The 14,903-nt window shown below is 41.9% G+C and overlaps 1 protein-coding gene across 1 annotated transcript in view; it reads left to right on the top strand.

Moving 5' to 3' along the window:
* The window catches only part of eif3ea (eukaryotic translation initiation factor 3, subunit E, a), a 38,057-nt gene extending 23,563 nt beyond the window's left edge, over positions 1-14,494 (top strand). The window contains exons 10-13 of the mRNA XM_083918900.1: positions 5,553-5,662; positions 12,538-12,640; positions 13,093-13,227; positions 14,332-14,494. Of these exons, the coding sequence (XP_083775026.1) occupies positions 5,553-5,662; positions 12,538-12,640; positions 13,093-13,227; positions 14,332-14,367 (384 nt within the window). The 3' untranslated portion in view covers positions 14,368-14,494. The remainder of the gene's footprint in view (positions 1-5,552; positions 5,663-12,537; positions 12,641-13,092; positions 13,228-14,331) is intronic.
* The last annotated feature ends 409 nt before the right edge of the window (positions 14,495-14,903 follow it).

The following is a 14,903-nucleotide window of genomic DNA, read 5'->3' as shown; positions in this document are numbered from 1 at the left end:
GACATAAGATTTGCATGTCAGACTCCTTATCTTTCACACAGTGTATTGTAGTAAACATGGTTATTAACCATATGATCTCTGTCTGACCCGTCTGATCACACAGCGTTTTTATTTGCTGGACTTCTGTTTGGGTCCGGTTTGGACAGAACAGTGATAGTCTGTGCCTTGTATCATACTCTTTTGGACACTGTATGACTCAGGCTTCAGTCAGAGCTGACTATGGCCTGTAATTGACCCATCAGGCTAGTAGTTAACAGTAAAAGCTTTATGAGCAAAGGTCTAAGCAGAGGCGGGCAGAAACTTGTTTTAGAAAGGAGATGTGTCATGGCACAGCCATTTCGAGCATTTATTTCAATTTTGGTTTGTAATGGCTAAATGTAACTAGTCCTTGAATTTAGAATAGAATATAATCAGTATTCTATAAACGTTTCTATCATATCTCTTATCGAAATTCCTCTGTCTGTGGTCTGTGTCCAATCTGTTCTAAACGCAGTGCTAATATCAGGCATGAAAATCACTCACCTTTCAACGTAATTCGCCGTTTTGACTACAAACGCGCCAACGAACGATGGAATATTTCCTGGCCCTTTAGTAGAAGCCTGTGTGAAACAGTAATTCGTGGCTGTGGTGGCCGATGTTGATTGCTTTCCTCTCTGATCTCAGCGCGTCAAATACCGGTGCGCTGAGAGACTTGCTCCACAACGCTCCCGCTACGCTCTTCTTCGTGGGTTTCTGAATCCACTTGGCAACATCTCGCCAAGTTTCGCTCTGTTGTTGTTCTCAATCATTTCTTTCTGGTTAAATTCGTGGGTGAATCACCACCGCAATGTCTCTTTCTACTCTGAATAAAGAAAGGTTGACACAGAAAACCGCCAGTTCACCAGAGAATGGACAGAGAAGTTTTTGTTTATAACCGTCACTGTGTTTACTCTGCAGCCATATGTGTAAAGAGGATAAGTTGAGATGGTATTTTTAATAAAAATCATGCTTACTTCAACACCACTTTTCCCACTGAACTGTAAAAATATATGTACGTTACGTTAATTTGTCAGTCCAGTTTTTGATGAATAGACTGTTTCATATGGGCTTGTAAACCTAGTAAAGTAACTAGTAAGTAAAGTAATCCGATAAATGTAATGGAGTAAAAAAGTAGAATATTTCCACTGACTTATAGTGGAGTAGAAGTATAAAGTAGCATGAAAAGAAAATACTCAAGTAAAGGACAAGAACCTCAAACTTGTCCTTTAGTCCAATAATTGAGTATAAACCTCTGGTTAACAGGTTTGTTCGTTTAAGGATTGTTTTTTGACAAGCTTGTTTCTTTGAGTCGGCCTATCACTACTTGTTTTGATCAGCTGTTATGCTGTTGCACTTTGAGGCATTTTGCTACTATTTACATTGATAAAATTGAGACAATATATGCACTCCTATGTCGCTGTAGTGTTTTACAATATCCACTAATGTGACGCTTATTTTTCCGGCCTCTTATTTTAAGTCAACCTCAATTCCAAATTAATTGAATAGCCCTGCTCTAATATCTATTTAGGCATATTAATATTTCTCTCAAAATGCATCCGATTGATGCTTGTAGGGGGAGCATCCCCACCCCCCACCTTTTTCACCCCTGACCTGTTTCCATGCCTGTAATATACTGTACATCACATTCTCTATAGAATTTAATTCAGAGATCATCAAAAGGCTACTTTGTAATACTTGGCTTTAGAAACAAACAGCCCTTATAGTACATGAGTCACGATTACATAGTGACAACAGTTGTAATCCTTATAACGCAGTTTAGTGCAACACCACAAACTGTAACTTCCAAAATGACAAGCAGTTGAATTGACTCTCTAAACTCTCTGTAATTCGTCTGCAGTATTAATAAAAACACACTGTTATATTTTATTTTATAATTTCATGTCTTTCTTTATGATAGGATAGCTGAAGACTGACAGGAAATAGTAGAGAGTGAGAGGGTGCGGCTCGTAGCAAAGGCCCTCAAGTCGGAGCTGAAACCTGGGCTGCGGTGTCAAGGACTTTTCATCTCTGTTTATGGCTCACCTGCTCTAACCACTGAGCAACCGGGTACCCTGATAGTAATTGTTTTGATCATGATAAAAAAAAAACACCCAGAATAAGCTACTCTGTGTGAATTTCCGGTTAAGTCACTTGTGAGAATAATCGCGAAACTCACGATTATCCTCACATGTGACTTAACCGGCTACTTGGCGCGTGTATGTATTTATCCACAACAACAAATGTAAGTTTGATCAAGTAATAGGCTGCATGCCTGTAGAAATGCTGCAGCATAATTTGATATTTATCAGGAATCGCAACTGTTTTGGCCAGGATAATCTGAAATTAAATTTTCATAGTGCATAGCGCCTTTTTAGTCTTCTGACTACTCAAGGCGCTTTCACACTACTTGTCACATTCACAAAGACATTCACACTGATGGCAGTGGACATCTACATACCATCTAATCTAACCATTCACACCACATTTACACACCCATGCGCAGCACGGGGAGCAATTTGGGGTTCAGTGTCTTGCCCAAGGACACTTTGACGTGTGGACCGGGGGAGCTGGGGATCAAACCCCTGATCTCTTGAATGGGGGCGTCCCACTGAGCCACAGCAGCCCCTTAATATTACCACGCAAGTTTTACATTTCAATAGCGAGTGGACACAATAACATGCCTGTACAATAGAATGATAAATTATGTGTTGCACTGATGGCACAAGTCCAGCAGACCCTATTCTGGGGATGCATTTAGTGGATATTAACCAGAGTTTGAGGAGAGCAGGTGTCCTAACTGGTTGCTCTGTATGTATATTATGCATAACTTGATCTCTTAGTTCATTCGTTGCGTACATACTGTAATTTGGTTTTCCCAGTGGGACTTGATCATTTGGTCCTGCGGAGGCATTAAAGACAAAACCAAATTATTTGGCCCCTTTTTCATCTTTTGCCTCTTGACGATAAAGTGGAAAATGAAAAACATCTGGCCTGATCAAAATGGCTCTTTCCAGAGGATAAATGTTTATAAATCATGTCAGTGGTTTACTGGCAGTTCCGTTTCATTTTAACCTATTTTTAAGCTAATATAAAGGGTTTTCAACTTTCCAAATTACTATTTAACAAATGAGGAAGCTATAACCAAACTCACTTGGAAAGATTTGTTTTTACTTAGTTACAGCCTTAAAACAATCTGTTCACGGTCAGAAAACAATTCAAAGCATGTTCGATGAGAAAATTCGATTTTTCCTGTGTAAGGGCCTCCAGGGGCCATCTCCAAATGATGACATGTACTATCAACAATATGGGAGTTGTATCCTATTTCAGCTAAGACATGCCACACACCCTCAATCACAGACCTTGTTAAACATTTGTGTGCACTTTTTAGGAACTCTCTTGACCTCGCCACATGCGGCTGTGTTTAGAGAGACTGTACTGTGGTTGAAACAGATGCTCCAAACCCAACTACCTCTCAGGTCAGAGCCCAAGTTATTCCAGGTGCATTTAACTCTGACCTACCTGTCAGTCTTATCAGAGTATGTCCAGTAGGCACAAAAGCCCTCTATTGACCTCATTCAGTTCACAAGCAGCTCTGGCGAGGTGGGTGGTTCCAGAAATGTTTAACAGCAACGTCAATGCATTACCTGTGATGGTCTGCAAACATTTTCCCAAAATGGTCTTGTTTGAAGTCAGTAAGTCATTTTTTCCCCCTGCAGAAATTCACACGCAAGCCTTTAAACAGCGCATCATTAGGTAACGACATGTTTCGCGGACTTTGAAGTGATTGAGGTAAAGGGATACCCCGTCAGGATCGGCTCTCTTCTTGATGAGCATTTGTAATGCATCAATTTTGAGCCATTGAGAAGAGTGGCACCCATCTATTAACTGATTGCTGTAATAGCAAGATATGGGTATTGTTTTCCACCCCCTGTCTTTAGTTCACTGTACCCTCTATAATAGTTTGAGCCAAGTGCTTTTAAATAGGTTTAGCTTTGTTTAAATCGTCCTGTTCAGGCTGTACAGGGATTTTTTTTGGTTCTTTCCCACTCCACCCGAATCTGGAATCACTGTCAGATGTTAGATGCTTGCATGTCAAAGAATGAAAAGTACAGGGCTACCTATAGTCAGGCCCTTAGATTGCGCATAAATGGACTCTTCAAGCCCCTTTCAGAATTTGCTTAAGCTTTGTGGTCTGAATCCCAGATGACAGTAATTAGGGCACTTAACTGTTCAAAGTTTATCAGCCTTAGATAAGCGTTGTCATAGCCGAAATGTGCGTTGCCTGATAGCACCATGCGGTTGGGATTTATTCAAGCAGAACTCTGAGCAGATAGCGGCTTTCTAAGCTTAAGCAAACAAAGAGCTGGTAATTCTTGGAGAACTTTTGAAGATGGAGATCTGTGATGTGAAATGGCACACGGTGGAGAGTTGGAATGCAGCAAGCGCTGAGAAATGGGAGCATTTCACACAGCGATACCTCTGGGGCAATAGCTGGGTCATGAACATTTACAGTAGATGAATTGGCCATATGCAGTAGTGTCAAAAAGTCTGTATTTCTTACTGTAACAAGCCACAGGTGATACAGTATCTGGACGGCTGAAAAGACTTGCTCTCATCTGTGAGTTTATTTGCACTGGTGGTACTACAGTTATTGGATGACTAGCCGTGAAATTTGTCGATCCTGCACAGTGGAGTTGACACTGAAACCGGCAGACCATATGATAAGTCCCAGACAATGTGGTCATCTGTGGTTGGTTCAGTTCTTACTGTGTTGAATTTGAAGTTTTGTGGTTGATTTGAAACACCTTGGATTACTACCTTGCACAGGGACATTGGCAAAACAAACCTTTTAATAACGTAAATGTAGTCCGTATGGTCCTCCCTTCCCTGTTTACACTCGCCATTTACCAAAAGATGGATTGAAATTTGGTTTCAGTGAATATATTTTTCCTTAATTGTATAAGCCATGAATTTCTAGAAGCAGGCCAATTTAAACTTGGTACACTCTGACTCTCTATTGCTGTTCAATCTGAAGGTCCCGGCGTGATTGTTCGAATGAGTCTAAGAAAAGCTCTGACTTATAGGCCGCATTCACACAACCTCTGGATGCTCCGGAGATCTGCCAGAGGGTTTTTTGGTGGTGGGAGGGTCACTTAAATGTCCCGTTTGTATTTTAGCCCGTAAATGTAGCACACGTAGACTTAATATTTTACATTTATTGTTTCCCGTCAAAGTGTTGTTACGATCTTGACACTTCGAAAGGCACTTGAAGGCAGCTTCATTTAACATTGCTTGTTACCCGCATAGTTTTTTATAACTCTCTGTGGCAGTGATAGAGGCAGCGATGTTTACTGTTGACTATACAGTACTCTTTTTTTTTTTTTTCGGCACCCCCCTCCCACTAAATGCACTATCCCCATTCAAAATGAATGAATAAATGCCTTACTCGATCTTTAAATAAGAGAAGTAGACCTATAAACAGACTGAAATAACTATTTACACTTCTGTCATGTAACATGCTTTCGTTATCTTAGGTTCTTGTGAATGACTTCTTCCTGGTTGCTTGCCTGGAGGACTTTATCGAGAATGCCCGCCTCTTCATCTTTGAGACCTTTTGCAGAATTCACCAGTGCATAAGCATCAGGTAAGTCATGCACCACAATCCAAACTACTAAGTGAAACTAACATTTTCCATTTTAACTTCTCATTTTTTGGTGATGGTGTACGGGGACACTACAGTTGTTTTTAAATCCTGACCATTTTGCACAGCAGGATACAGACACACATCCCAGAAGACAGAAAGTCCTTTTTGCTATCACTAGACTTTGTGAGCACTCTGTAAACAGGAAGTAAGAACATGGGCTTTGTGATTCGTGGAATTTTTCGTTCACAGATAAGTGTTTATTGCCCCTTCCACACACAGCCATGCTGACCCCACACATCTTGAGGATTAAGTATTGGGAAGTTTAACTGCTTCCAGGTCCCCACAGGTTGCTCTGCTCACTAAACTTTTAAGACCACCTGTCCGAGGCCAATTCACAGACAGTTTTCTCCCAGGAGGAGGTCAAGGTTTAGACGGCTTTAGACGTTCCCAGCTGCTGTGACAGGCAAGAATCTTTCAGCTCCTTTTCTTTGAGTAAACGAAGCTCAAAGGGTTTTGTAGGTCTCAAAATCCAGTGTAGCTACATTGACATAAAATTGACCTTGGATGCCTCCCCAAAACCAAAACATTTAGTCTATTCGAATTATCGTGAGAATTAGCGGAGAGAATAAAAAAAGAAAAGTAATTGTCAGCAATTAAGAGAGATCTTAGGATTTGGTGGATTCTCTTTACATCCATTTTTGAGAGTCACAAAGATAAAGACAAAGCATTCACCCTTCTCAGCCATTAATCCCCGTCTTTGTAAAGATGGATCGGTGCTTGTTGCTGCATGTAATCTCTGATAATAGGTAATGCACAACGTTATTATTGTGTATCTCCGCAAATTAACAGTACAGATTTACCACTGATTTCAGCTTGCAAAGTTCATAGTCTATGTGCCCTGCGATAGACTGGCGTCCTGTCCAGGGTGTACCCCGCCTCACGCCCAATGTCCCCCCCGATAAGGACAAGCAGTTGAAGATAAATGAATGAATGTTCATAGTCTACTGACCCTCAGGCATATTGTCAATGGTGAAGATTTGAAGGAAAGTCTGCATTTAAAATATGGTCCACAAACACATGATGCTCAGTGGAAAGAGGGAATTAATTACTTCTGTTGACACGAAAATGATTACATTGACTTTTACATAGAGCCGCGGAGGTCTGTAGTCAAGGTTGAACCGTGGAACGCGATCAGGCCTTGTCGAAATCTCCAGTTGCAGATTGTCTGGAATTGATTAGGAGTCCCGGTTCTTTTTGGCAGACTTACTGCAATTGGATCCATTCACTTGTTAGGGACCACAAAGGTTAGTGGTAACACTGAAAGAGGAAGTCGAACGGTGATTTTTCTACTTTTCACCTTTTTTCTGTTATGCTCTCGTTTGTAGAAGTTTCTGAAGCAGGAACACCTATCAGGGGCAGTTTCAGGGATTTCTGTGTTTATTTCTGATGGTGTTATGACGATGGATAGAACATGTCTATTTTTGAAAGACACCCAAATTCCAAGTCATTAGTCCTCTACCCAGAAGCCCTCTGCACCCAAGCGTGGACACAAATGAATTTGATGGCTGTTTTTAATGAGGACATTTTTACAGCTGTTGGCCATGAGGGTTTTGCAGATATTTAGCTCGCCTTTTGGCCACAGCTTGGGACACAAAAGTAGACCAGAAGTTGGCGTAATTGAGTTATTTTATGCAATAAAGGCTTATGTAAAAACTGTACTGTAGGCAGTGAAAATGTGATTCAGCCTGCACTGGTAATTGCATACACACACATCCTTTTGTCTAGACTTTTCAGTGTCCCAAGTGTGTGTTTCCAATTTAGTTTTGTTTTCCTTGTTTGATTTACAGGGTTTATTTCCTTGGTCCTTCCAAGAACGTTTTAGAGGCGAAACCCTGCTTTGACCTCAAATGCACACTTGTCCTTTGACATTTTGAGTAAATGCTTAAGACACATAATCATTTGGCTAGTTTTCCCCTCATCATTAGATTGTATTTGTACACAACAGCTCACTGGTAGTTGGAAGCAGTGTCTGCGTTTGGATGAAACACTGAAGATCTTTCCACCTCACGATTGAGTCATTAAAAAGACCACACAATCATTTCAGTTTCCTCGAAAAATCAATTTTACCCCAAGCCGAAAACGAGGACCTCCAAATGGTTTGGAGTCTCCGAAACACTATCATATGTTAGTGTTTAACAATGCGTTCATTTTGGGCCAGCCATGTTGAGAGGGGGGCTACTTTTGAGAAGGATCTCCCATCCTCCTCTCTCCTCTAACAGAGTAAGACCCCAATGCTTGACCCCTCTCTTCAAGTGTGAGGTTGGTATTGAGACCCAAAGGAGTCCCCTAGCCTCAAGTCGAAAGCTCAGGAGCCAGAGTGAGTAAGGGGTCGAAATGAAAGTGATCCCCTCTCCCCCAAGGAACGAGATCATGGTTGTGTAAAATAAAACCAGCCATGGAGGCTGTCTGCTTAGCTTAAGGGCCAGAGGATGCCAATAGTGTAGGTTGTATAAGTCCGACTCTCTCACAGCTCCCTCCTTTTCTCTCTTTGTTTTCCTCCCCTCTTTTCTTACTTTCACCCCAAGGTTTAAGTAGGGTAGCTGCTGTACACCTCTCAGAGAGACAATGAGATAAAGTAACCCTCCTCTGAAATACAAATGTCCTTCCTGGGAGGAAAACATTGCCAGACTTTCTTGTATAAATTAGATTAGAGAAGTTTGGCTGGTACAGACCAAGGCCCTGGGCCTTTTGGGGCACTCTGTGTTCCTGTGTTATGCTGCAGATCACATTTAGAGGGGTTAGGGGTTAGTTTAAGTCCCCGGTGAGGAAACCAGATCATGTTTGTTTTGATCATCATATCTGACCTGGACTTGACTGACATGTGCCCCCACTTTACTGAATTGCCAAACAAAACACCAGTACCCCTGCACAGCAATCACTTAATCACACGGGTAAAATGGTAACCAATAACAAATTTCATTCAAATTTGCCTTTGGATTACTTGATTGTTAGACAAATAAGTGAAGGGTGTTCCTGAATGTCAGTGAGTTTGGTGGATCCGGTTGGGCGATTGGATAAATATATTAGCTATTGGCGAGGATGAAAGTTGTAGTTTATTTTCTGGCAATTTTTTTGGGCCAATGTTCTAACTTTATTTTGCAAATTTACCGGTCTCCCTCACCCTTACACTCAGCCATAAACTGTGTTTATCTTCATTAAATGGCCTAAATACAAAACCAGGCTGCTACAGTATAACCACACAGACCTCTACACACTTCAGGCTGCTCGGTTATAACTCAGCCAGGCATTTCTCCGGTCTCAGGTGAAATGGGCAGTTTTGTTTAGTGGAATTAATCATTTCAGAATACCGCTGTGAATTTTTTTCATCGGAACATTGAGGAAAAAGAGCAGCTAATATTGGTAGAGAGAGCAACAAGTTACTGCTGAGTTGCTCCTCCAGCTCTCTGCTGCGCACCTAGCCGAGGAGAGGAGAGGGACCGTACATGACAGCAAAATGGAAACTCTATGCCACAACATGTCTTTCTGTTAAATTAAAGTCATTACTTTAAAGGCCTCCGTGTCCGACAGGTGTAATTCAACTTGATAGTGATTTGTAATGTAGTAGATTGAGTTGGCATTCTGAGTTGGCATTATAATCCAGATGACAAAATCTTTTATTGATGAAGCTGTCGATATGAGCTACAACTATTCATGAGTATTCCATTTACTCTACATTAGAAACATTAGGCATGCAGCCTAAAATCCAGGATGGTAATAGCCCCTCTGTTATCACTGACATGTGTTATCCATCACAACTCAAACTTGCGACATTAGACAGCTGACATTTTTCCAAACTTGTTAGGTTCCCAATAATGATCCATTGGAGCAATTTCATTGTCAAGCATCATTTTCTCCAGCTTTTGATGACCTGAGGTGTAATCAGCTGTCCAGCAGAGCGATGATAGTAGTTTGCTGGTGTGAGTGGCAGGTTGATCAGTCTTTTTATATTCATTTTCCCTCCTTTGGGTCACTAAGATGCACGAGTCAGCTCACGTGGTGCTTTTCAATCTTATTATCCACCTCCTCCATCACTTCACTGTGGTGAAAGTGCTGAATTTTTTTTCTCTAAAGATTCTTTTTTTGGCAGTTTTCAAGCCTTTTATTCGATAGGACAGACAGGAAATGGGATGAGAGAGAGAGAGGGGAAGACACGCAGCAAAGGGCCACAGGTCGGAGACGAAGCTGCAACCGCTGCCTCGAGGACCCTCAGCCTCTTTACATGGGGTGACTGCTCTAACCAGCCACCAGCCGCCCCCCAAAACTTAATTTGCTCAATATGCTGATGTAATGCTTTTATTGGTTGTTTATTTTTTTTAAATACCCCATCCAGACACTGTCATCATTTTACTTACCTTACATTCTTCATCTGGCTTTGCCACCAACTGACCAACACTCATGGGATAGAAAACAAGTCTCTTTTTTTTTTCTTCTTCTTCTTTCTTTTTGAGCCTTAAGGTAAGACAGGCCATTATCACAAAGATTTATTTACACCGAGATAATGTCAGAGTATAAGGGTGTCAGTTAAAATAAGTAGTGTTGGTGGTGGGATCTGTGTTTGCAGAGCCATGGCGTGAGAAGTGGGGTGGTGTGGGCACATTCTAGCTCACTCACTGGAGTCCCACCAAATGTGATGAATGAACCAGGAAGTGCTAATTAGTAGAGTAAATTGTTTTTATATAGGTCTTATAACCCTTATTATTTTGTACAAACACACAGGCTCCACACAATGACAAATTTGTACCCAGAGCATTTAATTAGCTGTGTGTTAGTAAGATTGTTCAAGGGTCGGTGTATTGCTTTTGAGATGAGAGACATAGGGTTGCTGTAATTGTGGGCAGTGCGCATAGGGTTTAAGGATATTTATTGGGGCCCGTATATGAAATGTGGTAGGCGTGGAGGGTGGTGGGGGTCAGACAGGAGGAAGGGGGCAGGAAACGTTGTGGGGGGGGGGGGGGGGGGTCTAGATGGGGGTATTGAGGGGGTCTAGTTATTTTGAAAACCACAAGAGAAGCCAGCTGCACTGGGGAAAGCTTTGGATCAAAGAATGCCAGCAGCCATCTTAGCTTCCCTCCCTCTGCTGTGACACATCCATGTCTAGCTGTATCAAAGAGCAGGCCGCTCCCCAACCTGGCTCTCATTTTGAGGGACAGTCAGCGTTTGACCAGTGTGTCATGACAAGCTTTAGCAGCCAGGTGGGGGGAGAGCGTGTACAAAAAAACAATAAAAAGATAAGTAACCACAGAGACTCACAACATGGGGTATTCCTAGGACTTCTAATTTAGTTCTACGTACAAGTCTGTAAATCAAGCTTCCATTAGTAGAGGGCCATTAGAAGCGTGTTTCATGTTGTACACCTTTTGCTTGAACACAATATGTCGGCCATTTATTAGCACTGTCAAATTAAATTAATGACTAGTCACTTTGTACCTAATGTGCAACATCCATCATAATGTGTTGACTGAGAGTCATTTGGTGCCGTTACATATTTGACTCTTTCAGAAAGCAGTTTAATTGATGTCACTCTATGCAAAGTTCTGATCCTACCAAAGGATGGTTAACAACTGGGTGGGGAAATAGGATTAGCCACATATTTTGGTAAAGACAGAGGTGCTTTAGTAATACGGTCAGGAGTTATTTCAGATTTAGTTTGTTGTGTTATGAAATGGCATTTTTTTTTAGACATTTGTCATTTGAACAAGAATAGTCCAGCAGCTCTGTGAGGCTCTACTCAGGCACAGCAAGGCTTTGAGCTAAATGCTAATATCAGCATGCTGAAAGGCTCACAATTGCTAACATGCTGGTGTTTAGCAGGTATGTTTATGACGTTCATCTTAGTTAAGTTAACATTTGCTAGTTTGCACTTGACATAATGTGTAGTTCATGTTGATTACTTGACAGTGCCCATCTCCTGAGCACTACCGAGGTGCTGTTGAGCAAGGCACCGAACCCCCAACTGCTCGGGGCGGCGATTCATTGGCAGCCCCCTCGCTCTGCCATCTCTCCATTAATTGCATGAATATAGGCCCTGTTTGTGCATGTGTGTGTATTTCGGGCCTGTGTGAGTAACGTGAATAATATAATAACATAATAAAAAAATTAATTTCCCCTTGCAGGATGAATAAGACATTCTTTCTTTTCTAAGACTGTCAAATTTTAAATATTATGATGGCAGTACAGGAAAAGTTAAAGAATCACCAAAGTCCTGGGAACCATGTACATCTGTTCGCACTGCACAATAAATAGTTTTTTATCATCATCGTGATAACAACTTGCCCTATAAACGCATTGCAAAAGACTGCAACACATCTTGAAAGACACTTTTTTTTTTTAAGTTAGTTGAAAGATAATATCAATAGAAACCTGCACATTAGTATGTCAGAATACCAGAATGTCCTACAACAGGGCTGCCCAATCCTGCTCCTGGAAGGCAGATGTCCTGCATGTTTTAGGTTTCTCCCTCCTCCAACACACCTGATTCTGATGCTCTGCTCGCTGCTCACATTTTACAGTGAGGCAGCATGCATTTCTCGCTATTCTGACCCAAAATCCTTTGCGCAGCATATATGAGCAAGAGGGCCAAAGTTCAAGTCGCAATGTTGTGAAGAAGTGGTATGTCCCAATATGGTACTAGTAATACAAGTAAAAAAAAAAGAGTATTATATGATTTGGAACTCAGCCAGTGTCCTTAGCCAGGGTTGGCATCCTTGTGTATTCTCTTCATTTTTCGGGACAATCTGTCCAGCATTGAGACAGACTTCTTACCCTTCCTGTTGCCTTATACCCAGGTTAGATACTAATGTCTGTTTCCTCCATAGCATGCTGGCAGACAAACTGAACATGACGCCAGAGGATGCTGAGAGATGGATCGTCAATCTTATCCGCAACGCCCGGCTGGATGCAAAGATAGACTCCAAACTGGTGAGGCCTTCCCTCTTCTTCCTCAATTACTTAGCCCAGCACTTAACTAATTAATCAAAGCTTTTTAAACAGCCCTTTGCAAATTGGGGCTGGTAGTGACAGTCATAGTCCTTTTAGATGCTCGTCCTGTGTGACTTCAGAGGATAAGGAGGATTATTTATGTCCTGATTTTGTGATTGAAGGGTACACTGTAAGGACGCTGTAACCACAATATCTCACCCTTGTTAGTTCGCCTTTGTGAGACTCCATGTTGAATCTACATGTTTTGGCTTACACATCACAACAGTTCTCTGTAATCAGCAAATCATAGCCCGGTCCTCCAGAATGACATAGACTTATGTAGATGTGAATATAACCTGAGCAGCCTCTGGTTGGTGTTTGTTCGATGGTGTGTCCGCAAGACTGAATGTGATTGGCTTATTGGTTGTTTTTTTTTTTGTTCATATTTCTAGGGACATGTGGTCATGGGGAACAATGCCATATCCCCTTACCAGCAGGTGATTGAGAAGACCAAGAGCCTCTCATTCCGCAGCCAAATGTTGGCCATGAACATTGAGAAGAAGCAGGCCCAGAGCACCAAGAGCGAGGTGCGTAACTCTCATACTGTACATACAAAACGTACACACACACACCACTCTTCGCAGCTTGTCGCTGAATGCAGCCGTCCCTCCCTAAACCAATCACATTGCTAGAGGGTGAACATGAAATCAGGGCAGTTCAAAGTGTCTCAAATGATCAGCTCAAAAGAACAAGGCTAAAGAATGTTGATGAACAACCATCAACAAAAGCTCTCTTTACACAAAATAAGCCAGTAAGAGCAAGTTTAACAGAGCTAACGCTTTCATCCCTCCATTGCTCTTCAAAGGCCTAATGACAAGGTAGATTCCAAACAGCCATAAAACGATGCCTGAGCTCTGTGACTCAGCTCAGCAACGTAAATAAGGTGGACACTCACACTGGCTTTCGGTGAACATTACTTAAATCCTGGAGTTCCCTGCACTTAGGACCTGCTGCAGATGTCTAGCTCAGGGTCCAGTCATTCCTTTTGACTGTGTTTTTGATGTTGACCTTGTGTGTTTTAGTGGTATGTAGGCTGTTCAAGTACCACAACTACACAGAATGTCATAATCACACACCTACTCTGAACTGGAGCTGCTGATTCACACTCCAAACCCCTAGAGGACATGCACGTCTGTCAAATCAGATTGATAGGCCCACCACCGTGACAGCACCAAGGCCACAGCGTTACAACAGACAAGTTAAATGTTCACTTTTTAACTATGCAGCTCTTGAGTGGCTATCTTTTGATGTGCTCAATTACCCTCCTCCCCATTGTTTGAATATCTGCAGCAGGAGTGCTGCTATAACCCTGTCCTGTAAAAAAGAAAGGCCTCCCTCATTAAGGAGTTTTTATAATTAGACAAAAGAGGCTGCAAACAACTCACAGAGCACCATTACATCCTGCTGTCCTCAAGGCTACAAATCGCTTACATATAGAGAACATTTACTGGCCACCATCTGGGATGGCGGCTGAGGGTCCCTGTCAAGTCTCACAGCAAAAACGTCAGTACTTAACTGCTTGCACATGTACAGTTACTTTTTTCACATTTCCCACAATCAACAACAAAATTTTGTTTTGATCGGTCCCAGTGATTTACAAATGGTCTAATTTTATTTATCTTCTCTTCTAGACACCAAACTGGGCAGGTCAGGAGTCTGGATTTTAACCACACAGTGAACATGGATCTATCCTACTCATTGTGCTTCATCTTTTTTCCACACTTGTATCTCAAGGTGCCATTTTGCACTTGGTTCAAGTCATCATCAATTCAATAAAAGTGACCAACAAAACCATTCTTGCACGTTATTGCCTTATTTCTGGACATTTCAAAACGGCGGTTGAGGTTTGAGTGGTCAGACTTTTTTGTATCGGTAATACTTGATGAAGTTTTAATGTGCGCAATGAGTCACCGAATGGGACGGTTAAGACAGCTGCATGTGATGCGGCTCATGTGTGCGCAGTAATGATGAATGGCTGTTTAGTCTGTTGGTTTTATGATGTTTTAGTGGTTTGTTTCACCGTGGCAGCAGTCTCTCCGAGTGGGACGTCAGTTGGAGGGGGCAAACAGAGGTGATGTACAGTTACCAGTGGTCACAATCTCTGCCAGTCATTCTGCCCATCTGAGGACATGAGAGAGCCATAAAGAACCATTAGCCAGACGAACACAATCTTTTTAATGTCCCTCCCAACCCCCGCTCTTCT

This window comes from Echiichthys vipera, assembly GCF_963691815.1.
Source record: "Echiichthys vipera genome assembly, chromosome: 8".
NCBI lineage: Eukaryota > Metazoa > Chordata > Actinopteri > Perciformes > Trachinidae > Echiichthys > Echiichthys vipera.
Note: the sequence above shows the minus strand (reverse complement) of the source record. Positions and strands in the feature narration are given on the sequence as shown.